Source organism: Amphiprion ocellaris, chromosome 16 (assembly GCF_022539595.1).
Source record: "Amphiprion ocellaris isolate individual 3 ecotype Okinawa chromosome 16, ASM2253959v1, whole genome shotgun sequence".
Taxonomy (NCBI): domain Eukaryota; kingdom Metazoa; phylum Chordata; class Actinopteri; family Pomacentridae; genus Amphiprion; species Amphiprion ocellaris.
In genome coordinates, this window is record NC_072781.1 from 17,301,780 (window position 1) to 17,316,443 (window position 14,664).

General features: G+C 41.0%; 1 protein-coding gene across 5 annotated transcripts in view; it reads right to left on the reverse strand.

Moving 5' to 3' along the window:
- The window catches only part of LOC111574718 (signal-induced proliferation-associated 1-like protein 2), an 88,167-nt gene that overhangs the window by 24,633 nt on the left and 48,870 nt on the right, over positions 1-14,664 (reverse strand). For all 5 annotated transcript variants that reach the window (XM_023279454.3, XM_023279450.3, XM_023279455.3 and 2 more), the window contains exons 9-10: positions 9,980-10,254; positions 3,463-3,717 (exon numbers count right to left, since the gene is read on the reverse strand). In XM_023279454.3, the coding sequence (XP_023135222.1) occupies positions 3,463-3,717; positions 9,980-10,254 (530 nt within the window). The remainder of the gene's footprint in view (positions 1-3,462; positions 3,718-9,979; positions 10,255-14,664) is intronic.

Below are 14,664 nucleotides of genomic sequence, written 5' to 3' on the forward strand. Positions count from 1 at the left end.
AGAATCAGAAAATCTGTTTTTTTTTGTTACTTGGCTCAACAATTCTACATCTATTACAACTGGAAATGTCCATGAATATACAAACGTTGCTGTGATGAAAACAGACTAACGGGCCAGATCAACGAGACTCACCAATAAGGAATACAATTGGACTACAAATATTATTATTATTTACAAAACACTGACAGGAGCTAAAGTTCATTGTGTTGCTTTCAGCTGCTTGTAAGAGTCTTTTCTCTGAGCTTATTAAACACCCGTAGTATTAGATAGTGGCAGGATCCCTATGAGTGTTTCCAAAGCAAGACAGTTGTGCACATTTGTGCTCATAGAATAACAGCAGTAATTTCATTATTGATTCAGAATGATCAGTTAGATATTTATCACACTGACAGCGGTAGGGCTACAACTAATTATTATTTCCTTTTCTGATTAATCTGTAGATTATTTTATTAATCAATTGATTAGTTGTTTGGGATATTAAATGTAAAAGAATGGTGAAATCCATTGAGCTCTTTTTCCCCAAAGTCCAGGAGGAAGCCCTTAAAGATATTCAGTTTACTGCGAGAGAATAATAAATAAATTAGAATGATTTTCATTTTGTAAGTAGATGGAATCAAAGAGTTTTTATGTTGTTTTTTTATAGACATTTTTTGACACTTGTTAGGAACTTACATTTAGTTTTCTGTTCATTAGTGCAATATTATGTGTTACACATCACTTGTTGTACTGTCCAATCTCACATTTATGACAACATTGCATGCGTACTGTGATGCTATCTGTCGCTGCGGCAGGTATTTCTGAATAACAGCATGTTGTCACATTAGCAGATTGATGAAGCCAGAAATGCTACATATCATTTATCTGTGTTGAAGCTAACTCAATTTGCGCGTAAAAAAAACCTGAAATTGTCTATTTTTTAACATTAGTCAAGCAACTCAAACAAATGGCCAAATAATTTATGTTGATTTATTCCTGTACAATATGTGAGAGTACAATACTCCCCTCCTGTCTCCCTCTCTGCCTCTCAAGTCTGTACTCATGCATCCCCCTCCTCTTCTCTCACTCCCTCTGGGGTGCTACATATCGTGGTCCAGGGAAGAGCACACTCTTTGTTTCTTCAGTAATTGGATGAGATGAGCTGAGCCGTGTCAGTGTCCCCATCACCTCCTCCTCGGCAGGGTGCAGGAAGAGGGAGGGAGTGGGAAGTAGGAGGGATATGTTGAGAGAAAGAACAGGAGCGAGGGAGAATGGAGTGCTCCCACTGCCAGGGATTCTGATTAGGCAGAGAAGGTGGCCATTATCCCAGTATAGTCAGAACAGGCAACACCAGGGGGGGTCGGTGTGACACACTGGAAAGGTTATCATGACTGTAGGGGTTTCATTAGAATGAACAAATCACTGCTTTACATGGCTCAGTGGAGATGTCCAGAAGAGACACAGCCTAGGACAGGAACAAAGTCTGTATATGAGTGTGGCCTTATCATCTAAAAAGAGATGAAAGTGAAGCCGTGAATTAATTTGACTAAAATGCTCCATTTATATGTATGCAAATAACTGCACACAATAACAGCTCCTCAAAGTGTTACTGCGGCTCTTTTCTAAATGAGAAAGGCTGGGAGTTCAAAGATTTCATCTGAAAGGATTGGATCTTTTGAGCGTCATGATGTTTGATCTCAAGTTTTGCATGATCTCGCTCTCTGAAAAACCTTCACCAGAAAGCTTGACTTCCAAAAATGTCTTGAAAAAATAATTTGGCTTATATGCTTAGTTCATTGTTTGCATCCACTAAGCTTTAACACCAGTGAAAACTATGTTCCTCTGATTTAATTTTGACATACATTTTTTACATAGCTGTTTGTTGGCAGAGTTGCACAGTGGCTTGGTGGTTAGCACTGTCGCCTTGCAGCTAGAAGATCCCTGGTTCACATCCCAGCCTGGGCCTGGGATCTTTCTGCATGGAGTTTGCATGTTCTCCCTGTGCATGCGTGGGTTTTCTCTGGGTACTTCAGCTCCCTCCCACAGTCCAAAAACATGCTGAGGTTCATTTGTGAGTCTAATGAGGATTAACCAACTACAGATAATGGCTGGATGGATGTTTGTTGGCATCTGTATAATGTTTACTACCACTACCGCTGTAGTCGTACATGCGTACTATAAGAAAATGTTCCTACTGGAGATGAGGTTGATGAAAGTTGAGATTGTGAGCTTGTAGTGAAAACCTTCTGCAGGAAATCACATTACAGGAGCAAACCCTATCCCTAATCCAGAGGAACTGTGCTCTTTAACATGCAGTTTGGGGTAAAACTTATTTAACCTCTTAACTCCACACAGTTCTAGGTGTTTTTTGCTCCTGTTACTGGTCACTTTGGTCACTGTGAACTCATTTTTCACTACAATATAAAGTCCTGCTCTGGTATGGAATCAGAACAACCATGGATAGAAGTAGAGACAACTCAAGAATGACGTTTGTGCAGGTATTACTAAGTTAAAGTTAAGTTAAAAAGCCATAAATTACAAAATACGACAGTTAAATGCTGTACATGGGGTATTTCACCACGCTGTATGTATCTTCCAAGAACTTGCTGACAACTTGTTTCTCTGTAGACCACAGTAGAGCCATGCTGCATTTACTTAATTGTTCAAAAATGTTTTATTTTCCTGTCATCTCTACTGTTGTCTCCTCTCTGACTTATGTAAAGACAGTCTACATTTCACATAATAAGTCACAGCAATTTTGTCATTTGACTGTTGGTCACAGGTGAGGCAATGACGGCTTCTGCGCTGCGCTGAGAAGCACAGATTTTTTGTTTTTACAGAATCTAGTTGGTGCAAATGGTTTGTTTTTCGCACATTTTTAATTGAGACAGAAGTGACTTTGATGAAATATCCCAGTTTTAAATTTAGATTTTTTTTCTCCTGCTGGAACAACACATTATACATTCAAGGACTGTTGGAAAGCTGAAAATATGATGATTCTTTGTGTTTTCACAAAAGCTGGTCCTAATAAACAGTTTTATTTTGCCGATATTTTGAAGGAAACCTGCCTTTCAAACCTGCCGGTAGTTTTTGAGCCTCAGAGGGTTACGACCTTGCACTGCTCTGTTATTTATGTGCGGCTCAATATGAAGCTGAGAACACTGACCTTCTTTCGAATGTAAATTAATAATCTTTTAAAGCGCCATGAGAAATTGTGTTTTGGTGAAATAGAGAAATCTTCAAGTAAGGCTAAACAGCACTGACCAGTGTTGTCGACTATCGCAATACCTAATAATCTGCAAGATGCGTCTGTTAGCTCTAGCATTGTTTAATGCAGCCTTGTTACCTCACTGTCATCTGATCTTTCAAACTGAGCCACAAACTTAACCAACTAAATCATCTTAAGAGTCATTTTAAACCCTTTATACATTTCAGTCTGGTCAGAAGGAAACAAGAAGGGCTGTGCAGAGAGTAAAGAGAGTTTACCTGGACCCATCTGGCAGCTTTCTATCAAAGGAGGTGCTTCGTGGGATCGCTGCCTGGTGCTGCTGGAGGATCTGTTGGCACTGTAGCCGGTCAGGGCCCTGAGTGGGCGAGCCTCGGGAGAGAGGTGGTCCAGCAGCTGTGGGCACTCGATGCCAGGTGGTGTTTCTCCGGAAGGGTGTCTTGTATTCACAGGGTGTACCCTCGCTGTCAACCTTGTACTCCACCATTGGTATGCGGTAGAGCTCGGAGCAGCCCCTGAGAGGGAGGGTCGGGAAGGAAACAAAGGTTAAAAGTCATCAGGGTGCCCACGATGACAAGGTGACAGCGGCATGAAGTTGTATGAGACGTATCCCTAATCACAATAACGTTGTCCATCCGATCTCACTTCCGAACCTAAGAAAAATCCAAAGTATCTTTTTGAAAAGTGCATGAGGATACACTGAGGAACACAGTAAATTAATCTTGAACCAAAGCATTGTGATGAAATCTATTCCACTCTTTAATAACAGACGGGCATTGCAATTTGTTTTAGGTTATAAATGCTGTGGTGTGCAGCATTGGTTTGGGCTACATACTTGTCACTATACAAATAAACATTTATGTAAACATGCCATTATTACACAATTAGGACTTAAGCAGTGTGTAAGTATATCTACTAGAGATACACAAACTGGATTTGATACTCAACATCTTACGGATCATCTGTCTGCTTTTTTCTTTTTTTTTTTACATGTATCATGGCCTACCAACACTGAAAGATAAATTCTGAAAAGTTGTCTTTTAATTAAACGTAAGTAAAATGTATAGATACAAAGACATCTTGACCAAGTTTTGCATTTGAGTTGTTTGAAATTTGGACATCAACATTTTCATTTTTACTGTAAATTGTTCCACCCTGGAAAAACCATATCAGCAACCCCTACCAGCCACATTTAATTTAAAAAATACAGTTCGTTAGGAATCAAGAATTTCAATTAAATAGCACAAATTGCATTCATTGGTATTCATTACGAATATGGAGTATCCAATGTTATAATGTATTTATTAGTCATGTAAAAACATCATATTACATGTTTTATTATATTTTTCAGCTGTTAAATCGACAATTTGATGACATTTTTGTGTTGATACTGTGCAACACACTGACATTGATGTCTATAAAACTAAGGGAGATGCATTCATATTTTGTGTTACCATGGCTACATCAAAACACACAAATGCTCAGAAATATTTTTCCTGAGGCGGATGTCTAGATATAGTGTGTCCAACTGCAGGCACACACATGCCTGCACACTGACACCACTAAACATACAAACATGGACAAACACACTTGCATGTGCATGCTGAGGGCTTCCAGGCACATCATAGATACTTAAAAAAAGTGGAAAACATTTAGACTATTTTAATAGAGCAGAAAATCTCAGCTTGCCACTCAACCAGATATGGCTCTCCCCTGAGTCACTCCACACAGGGGGCTTTTCGTCCCTCCATCTCCATCCCATTAATGCTAACTACACTGAAGATATCCGGGATGGACAAGGCTTGTGATGCCATTTCATGCAACATTAATCTTTGGGGCTGGGCAGAGGCTTGGTGTGTAGATTTTGAAGGGCGGGGGTGGTTTAACCGGGTGGTGGGTCAGGGTTAAACAGCCTGGGCGCTCTGCTAGCTCTCCAAAAGCATCTCAAGCATGACCCTAATGATTACACTGACCTCCCCCTCCAACGTCCATTTTCTAGGATCCACTAGAGGGTGGAAAGCTGTGTACACTTTGCTGTGGTTATACATGTACACAGAAAGGGGCTGGAGAACGGTGTGCTGGCTGATTGCAAAGGCTGTGGTGAAGGGGGCGAGTAATCCCTCTCAGAGATACCCTTTCATCAAACTGGCCATGGGTGGCTGGGCTGTTTACAGCTGGCCTCCCACTGGATCTGTGGATGTTAGAAGATGTAACTAGAAGATCATCCTGCGCTTCCGCTCCTTCCTCCAGCGTGTCTCCTACATCTGGTCATCTCATCGTTTGCCGGGCCTCATACATGATGAAGGACTAAATCCTCAACATTTTACACGTTGCATTATTTATTTACTATATGTGTGTTGCACGCATCACTGGTTTGGCGTATGGAACAGTGAGAGTAATGGCATCTAATGGCATTACAGCATCAGAAGATCACAGACGTTCATAATTGAAAAAGGACTTTATCTGGTGAGATGAAGCTGCTGTATGTGTAGAATAGCTTAGAGACTGGTGATTCAACAGATACAATCATTATCCCATTACTTTCATTGTGTAACCCGAGGTCTTTCAATCACTTTTTGTTCAGGATGCTAACAACAGTGTCAAATCCTCCAGACTGCAGGTCAATTGTTTTTTTTAACAGGGCTGCTAATCCACTCATTACTTTGATTAACTGTGTGCGTGTGGTCATGCTAGATTGCCACACGTCATTACTCTCTGAATAGGCTAAACCCAGCTAACAGCTTGTCAACAGCAAAGGTCTGACGCTGTCTCGCGCTGTGCTTTTTGCATCAGAATGACCAAGACCTGACAAGGTGAATTTCTCTTGTGATCCTAATATTGTCCCTCAGCAACGCTTCAAACTGAGCCGGAGGCGGGAATGGTCTTCATATTGGCCTGGAATGTGCCTCTTGTTTGTAAAGTGTAGGGGGGACTTGGACTCTCTGTGTATAAATCATTGAGAAACAGCAGGAAACGGGTGTTTGGTCAACAGCTAAACCTGAGCTGGAGGCTAGTGGTGGAAGAGAAGCTGTTAGACATACTCATTCAGGCATAGGGAGAAGCAAGAGAGAAATAATGCTGTCTGTTTCCTCTGGATTTCAATAAGAGCTGCTGCGGCTGCATTTCTCCAGTGTAATGTGAGTGGCTATAAATTATGCCACAACACATAAGCCTGTAGAAAACAACTTAAAACTAACATTCAGTCAAGTAAAAACGCAGCTACGTCTGATTTTGCTCGAAATAATTTGACAAAGCGCAAAGTAATTAAAATAACATTACTGGTTATTTCCAAAAAATAAAGAGTTAGAAGCTCACTTAATGTGCTGATAGAGGAGAACAATCAGCTTCTTGAGCCATTGGGTCTAAATGAATTACAATAGATCAGTGTGACAACAGGACCTTAGACCTCAGTCAGAGAGCTGTCACTCTAATGACAGGCCAGCGAGTGAGGGACAAACTAATCCATTCCCACAGCCAGAGTCCATGTCACAGCAAAGAGTCACAGAGGTTGCGACCTCCACCAGCCCCTTTGCAGACCACTGTCAAAGGGTTCTTAAATAAGGTGAGCAAAAAGTGAACAGAATTGCAAAAAATTTAAAAGACATTTCAATGATTTCTTTGCAACTGAAAAAAACACAGCTCCCGAGAAGAATGTGGGGTGATTAAGCAGAGCAATTTGTGATGCAGGTTCTTTTGGTTTTGGTTTAGCGGTGCTGCTTTTCACAGGGTGTTGGCATGGGAAGTGATAAATCCGGCTTTACTTCAATCCAGATAAAAATCCACAATGACAAGTCTGATGACACTTCAAAAGAAAGGTCACCAAGTGGCCATCTGAATGTCACAGGCAATACTCATTATCAGCAGGGCTCTGGTGCAAGTTACTCACCATTTCAAACATAAGTCTTCGTGATCAAAACCTAACATGTACAATATGCTATAATAAAAAACATAAAAGGCTACAAAGAAAATACATAGAAGCAAAGTAAAAATCCTGTCCACACAACAGTTGCTTTTCAGTTTCTGTTAGTGTTTGTATATCTTGTAATAATCGTCCATTTTAGTCCATATTGTACTGATCGCTTTGTTTATTCTTACATTTCTGATGACCATGTACCATAACATACAATTACTGCCATGTACTGTACATCACATTCCTGTTTCGAAGAGCTAATCTTTTTCATCTTTTTCTCATTAGTTTGATTCAAGGCTAACATGTTGAACTTGTTTAAAGCTTTTCAGAGTGATGATGGAAAAGTCTCTGGTATTGCACAGAGCTAAAACCACATCCTGCCCCCAGTGTAAATAAATACAGTACTAGGTAAGGCTAATATTAGAGCCATATCTCTGGCTTCAGATTGAGCAGGCCAAAATCATTTGGGGCATAAACAGCTTTGGGAGGGTTGTCACAAAATAGTACATCAAGCTAAAGATTCCTTTTCTCTTAAAAAAAAAGCTCAAATCTATATAAATTTAGCAACAAGATGACAACATCAGTCCTCCCTGAATGTAGAGGAACAACAAAATTAGGAAGCCTAAACAATGTCCTGACAATTTACGCAACAGTAAAAAGGAAACACACTCCTTCTAGCTCCTGCATGTGCTTATGAAAACATTTTTACTTGTCATGGTAGCAGCGTGGAGCCAGGGTACATTGTCTGGAGGTCATGAGACTCTTGTCCATTGTTGCCAGACTAACCCCCATCTCTCTGGCCACAGGGGACTGACTGGGGCCTTCGGGCCCCTGCTGAATTCCTTTCCTTTGAGATAATACTGGAGAAACTGGAGCACTTATTGTTGACTGCAACACTTTACCAACTCAAAGACGCAGTAGCGAAAAGAGTTGAGGGCCCTCGAGATTCTTCACCTGACCTCTCACCTCTTGATTTGTTGGAGCCTTGGGATAAAATTCACAAGATCAGGAATGGAACCTCTTGGATCTCATAAGACGACCATGAGAAGTTGTGTATCAGTAAGACGGGGAAATCTCCCAGTAAGGCTCAACAGCACTGACCAGTGTGGTCTTCTGGTGTAATACCTACTAATCTGCCAGATGCATCTGTTAGTAAATGCAATATATGGGTCAAACTCAGTCTATCATGCATCACACCACTCATTACGGACATATGACATTATATAATACTGACTGAATGCAAATTTTGGGAACAATGGGAAGCAGCATGTTTATTTTTAAAACCATCTCAAGACATAGATGTCAGAGGTGTCAGTCAAAGCAAGCAAGAAATCTTGGACTGGCACAGATATCAGGTCAAAAGCCTCCTTCACCAAATCCTCCATCCTGGAACCAACGCTCCGGGGAGATGGACACACATTTATCGACACAGAACCAGTTTTGGAAGATGTTTGTTTTGTCTGCTTTCTGCTTCCCTGAACTACGATTATGATTGTATCATCATGTATCATCACAGATCGTGGTAAGAGGATTAGACGTCGGTTCTGCCAGAGAAGCTGCTGTGTTGGATTCACAGACGAGGCATGTTAGCCCACCATCTGGGGAAGCAAATATGTTACTCCACTGTTGCCAGACCAGAAACCAAAGTTGAAGCACAGTTAAACACGTGCCTACTATGGAGTCTTTGATATTTGGACACACACATACACACAGTTGTTTAAGCTTGCATTTGCTCTGAACATTTAGCAAGGCTGCTATTTATATCATATACCAAGAACATACATGAGACTTCATCTTCTACACAGAGATCTAATGTAAAATTGCTCACCCATCAGGGATTTTTCCAAATTATTTACTGATAACACTTCACTTGATCTGTTCAGAGAGGCACACAAATACAAACAATGAAGTGATTAATTACTGTTTGTCATCTAGAGGTTTTAAATTTTATTCACTATCTAACAGTGTCACCTGCAATATCACAAAGAAAATAAGGGACTTTGTTTAGGGTTTTTTCTGCACACTGTCAAGCTATTCTGCTGTGGAAGTGAAAGCAGAATTTGCTGATACACAAATCTGTCAGCCTGAAGCAGAAGCAAAACAAAGATGTCGAAAATGTGAGTGTGAAAGAGTGACGGATATGATTTCACAGAACTGTCTGTCTCTGACAGACAAAACAAGCAGATGTGCTTTCAAAACAGGCACTTTACACAGACCTTCATCTCTTCCCATCACAAAAGATCGTTTGAAATGTGCTTCTCTCTTTTTATTACGGGAGCAGTGGACTCTCTTGGTGGGTGTGTGTCCCTAAAAAGGCAAACACTCCCATCCTAATTGCTAAAAAGAACATTGTGCAAGGTTAGAAAAAAGCAATCTGCAAATGTGAGCTGTCAAACAATGGCAGCGAGAGTTAAGCCATTAATCAAAAGGCTCCTCTCATTATCATTAGTTAGAAATGCTGACTGTCCATGTCTGTGATTCTGCAGCCCTGCTGGAGCTTTCTCTCTCAACTAAGACAGCCTCCTCTCCAGAGAAATCAGTGGAGAAGAACATCAAACACAGTGCAACACAAACAGTATGTAAGCATTTTTTATGCTAATCATCTCAAACATGAGAGCAAATGTCAAGCTAATTTAACCCAGCTGCATGGGAAAAGGACAAAAAGAAACTACTCTTCTGCTATGGCTTCATACGTGTTTGAGGAGCACCTGCTTCTGTCTCACAAACCGCAACACAAGAGCCAAGACTCAAAGACAAAAGGAAGTCTGGATAAGTTTTGTAAGTATCTTTCATCTGAGATGTTGTTCGAACAGTGTTTGTTTTGAGGTAAAAAAAAGAAAAATAAGAAAGCACAAGTGAGAATTTACCTTCGGGGAGTGCCGTCTTCATGAGGCTGGATTATAACCACTTTGACAGTGACAGATGTGCGCAGTAGGTCAATCATCTGCTCGTGAGTCAGCGTAGCAACAGCCACCTTGCAGATCTCTACGAGACGGCTGCCCTGTCTCAGCCCTGCTTTCCAGGCGAAGCCAAAGGGCTCCACATCAGCCACGATGCCCTCAAAATTGACGTGGAAACCGAGCTGGCCAAGTCCGTTCCGACGCAAAGTCATCTCTGATGTCTCACAGCCTCTGGTAGTGATCTGGAATGAGAATCAAAATGGATTTGTTCAATATCTACAATAAATGTACATCAACAGATCCAGAGACACAAAGACAGAAGGACTTTTGAGATACTTAAGCAAAAAACAAAACGCAATACACAATCGCGCTGAGATTAAAAAAAAGCATGCAATGGATAAAGAGAGAAAGACTGGAAGTTGAATGATCTTAATATGCCTTAATAAGAGATTTTGTAAAAGATGTGCGAGTTTCATTACACAATGAACACTTTCACACATAAGAAAAATGCTACTAAGCATCCAAAGTAGAGAAAATCCTGTCTTTAGGCACAAGTTCCCAAGCATTTTTATTTGGCTAATTCAAAGATCCTTTCAAAATTGAAGTTAATAAGGGGGTACATCACAGAGCTAACTGATTTAGCACAGAGTCAGCTACAGAAACATGCACTACTCACAAATACATGCCTGTCTCTGTGGAAAGTAACTACAGTAGCTCTCTGGAAGCTGCATAGTAAATGAGGAATTAATTGGCAACTGAGACACAAACTTGTCCATGGAGCTGAGTCTATTAGAGAGAGTTAAAGTCTAGGAAGAATTTTAGGAAGAGCACAATATTTGTACACAAACACATAATCTGCATCCACTGGCCTTTAATGAACACATCCAGTTGCTATGCAGCTTGAAAAAAACGACTCACTTCACCTTTTTTTTAACCATTTAGGAGACTGCAGCCACAGGCTTGACACTTGGATAGACACCACCGATCCTCTGCAGGCAGTCTCTGCTCGTCCAATTGCATAGCTGAATGAAACTTAAAGCTGGTTGGTGTCCAATCGTGTACTTGCATGCAAATTAAGTTGCTCACTTTGCTCTGTGGTGGTCAGACATAATCCTTTGCAGTTCAGGTTCAAATAAAGTTCGGGCAACATACTTGCTTCAGCAGCAATAGAGCAATAAAAATGCACAACTAGCAAAGTAAGCAGAGGAAAAAATGCAACACTAGCCAATCTGTGAGCACCTTGGTGACATAAAGTGACTGAGCTGATATGTTGGCTACACTCTAAGTTTTCCTGTGACAACGACTAGGAGAAAAACCTCACACTGCATCCAATGAGCTTTAATCACCCATCAGATTAGTCTTGGTTCAGTTGTGGGTGACTGCCTCCATTTGCCTCAGAGTGGCAGCTGGCTTCAGGGACACATTAACACAGACTATGGATTGTCAACACTCCAGCAGATTCTCACACTGGCAGAAATCCTACCCTGCTATGTGAGAGGGAACCCAAGACAACCACGACAGACCATCATGCAATAACTGAGACCTCCTGAAATGACACAACCTTTAAACTTCATTAAGACAGGAAAGGACTCTTCCAGTCCTGAATTAAATCACAGTCTCAATCTCATTCTGCAAAGATTCTCTACTTTGCCGAGATGACACACAAACCAAACAATCATTCTGCATAAAACATCAAGGGCAAAAGAAATTGGAAACGTGAAGTTTAAATGTTCTCTTGGGTAAAGTCTGGAAGTAAATGGCCTGTGTATGAGGAAGACATCGGTCTGGGTGTTAAGGACCATGAATCAAACTGCCCTTTGTCAGAAATCCATTAGACCTAAATAATAGCTTTCTAAATGCTTTCATTAAGGCCTTCATTCAGTCCCACCACAAAATTAATGTGCAGGTTCTACTTCGAGTGGCCCAAATCCATAATGGCTAAATTTAACAGGACACCTATTATCTGATAGGAGGGATTTGTGGTCTGTATAGATATTTTGATAAGAATAGTGACACGAAGTCTGGCTGTTTAAATGTGAGTCTGTCCTGCTTACCAAAGCGTTTCCATGCAGAACCAAATAATGAGCTCTATTAACTGGTGACATAAGACTACAACATTACTCTGAAGAGAGAAACACTCTGCCTCAAATCTGTTGTCAAGTAGTGCTGCTGGCACAAATCCTCAATGTGAACTCTGACTGTCATCGTCTGTAGAAGCAGGTTCCACAGATATGAGAAAATCTTGTCATTTCAGAGGACCTCAAAAAACATAAGCACAGAATGAGAAATCCGTTGCTGACCATTTCTTGTGGGCTTTGTATCTCTGATTCTCATGCACATATTCTAAGACTGAAGCTCCTAATGTAATTAAGCACACTTCTTTTTAATGGGGCAAGCAGCCCTGGCAAGACATAAATGTCTGCAATCACCTATAAAACCAGCTGATTAATGATGATTAATCAGTTCACTGATTGACAGAAAATGAATCAAATAATATGACAATCTTGCACTCATTTAAGTTGCAAAAATTCTGCTTTTCTCTGTCACATGTCGTCACAAAACTGATCATTCTGGGATATTTGGGACAACTGCTTGGGCAAAACAAGTAAAATAAACAAATTTTGAACAGCTTAGCTTAATTGTACTGTGTACTACTTTGCTGTTTAATCAATAAGTAATCATATTAGATAGACAAAACCTATTAGAAAATTATTCTACAGCATTTTCCTTCATCAAAGTTTCTTTCTCATTTGTGCTACTTCATTGTGCCTCTTCTGCCACTCAAAGGTACTTACACACTGTCGGTTGCTTTTATTTGTAGCCCTGCCGATGCATAGAGAAACATGAACACATACTGTGAGAGACTGTCAGTACTTTGTTCAACAAACAAAACAAAACAAAAAAACAGAATTTATAGCACCCAAGCCAAGAGGACTTGTCTCACAAAAGCCGAACATGCGGCCACCCAGCTCAGCGACACCCTGGAGAGCAGGACGTGATCACAAAGCGTTTAGTTGTGCTCACACACTGGGCTCCTCTGTGTGTTACAGTGGGCAATGTGTTCACCCTGGTTTGCATTACATCACAGGTCCGGCAGCCTGTAAATCCTCCCAATGAAACATGATTCGAGTCGACCTCTGAGACATTTAGGAAAACACAGACACCTTTGGGACAAAGTATGCACAGTCAGCTCATATCCAAATGTCCCCACTGATGCTGCTGCTCCACTGTCTGGGTGAGTAACGCATCCAGCCACCCACTTTTTTAATATTTATTCACTGCTTCTCCCGTGAAATATTTCTCACAAATCTCGTGGATAAGTGGACAGTAAATGTGAAAGGAGATTAGCATAGTGAATGAGGAAGTGATGTCCTTTGGCTAATCATAAATGCAAATATATCCTGCAGTGTCCTTTCTTATGATGAGTGGAGTAGACTCTGAACGACATCTGTGTCCTTTAAAGATTAATTATGGTAAATACTTCATTGGGTTCTTGTGGTTACGATATGCAGAATCTTCGTGCTCATGTGCACATTTACTTTAATCTGAATTTTGAAGGTCTTGTGAGACTGAGTTCATTGCAAAAGGTAATAATGAAAATGATCTCCGCCTACTGTAATCCTCAGAGGAATCTGATTCTTGTTCAGGTTCTTAGCAGGAAATGAATTGTCACTGCTGTGTTGTCTAAACCAGTGATTTTCTGGCTAGAGTTTGTTGGAAATTTCAAGACAGTCGATGAGGCTGCCAAAAAAGGACTGATGAAGGACAAGTGAAGGAGAATAAGGTCAGGTGCAGCTCAGGTTTGGATGTTGGGATTCAACCTCAGTGATATTTAAAGAGAAACAAAAGGTTGTCTGATTAGAGGTTCAATAAACAAATCATGGAAATAAGGACAGGAAAAGCAAACCCACAGAGCAGCACAAGGAGCGATAAACAAGACATCGGATGACAGAGTGTGGGCTGAGGAGCCAGGCGGGACATATTTTTTTGTGACTTCAAGGCACCTCGACCCACCTGGTCCCAAAATCACACCATGTCACCACTGAGTTGTACAGATGGCCAAGGCAGAAGTACAAAATGGGGATGAGAAGACTTGGACTAAGTGGGAAGCTCTCCATAGGAGTGAAGCAGTATGAGGCCAAGTGTCCTCTATTCTTAGACTGTTAGGCCCAAAAATGTGTCCGTGTTTCCACTCCTCCCCCTCAAAACTGGGTTGATGTCCTGTTTAAGCTGTCTCCTCCTCTACCTGCACCCAGAAATCGTCCAGTTCAAGAATGGCCCAAAATCACATCATTGCTAAGCTTTCAATCCATTAAATGAACTGTCTGCTGTAGGGGATGGCTTCAGCTTTATGTATTTACTTATTTTCTGAGGGGGAAAAAAAAACTGTGGTATTTCGTAATGCTTTATCCTGGTCAAGAGGACAACATCTGCAACAGTGTGACCTGAATGGCTGACTGTACACCTCTGCTGAATCTGTGCAATGAGCCAAAGTAAGCTATCAACAGGAGGCCTATAATCCTCTCTGGACTCCGATGAGTCCGCTTTATAGCTTCACGTTAAAAGACCAGGTGGACAGGAGCGAAGGGAAGACCGGAAAATAGACGAGTTCTGGGACAATTCAGTGAGCCGCATTCAGACTCTACTGAGGA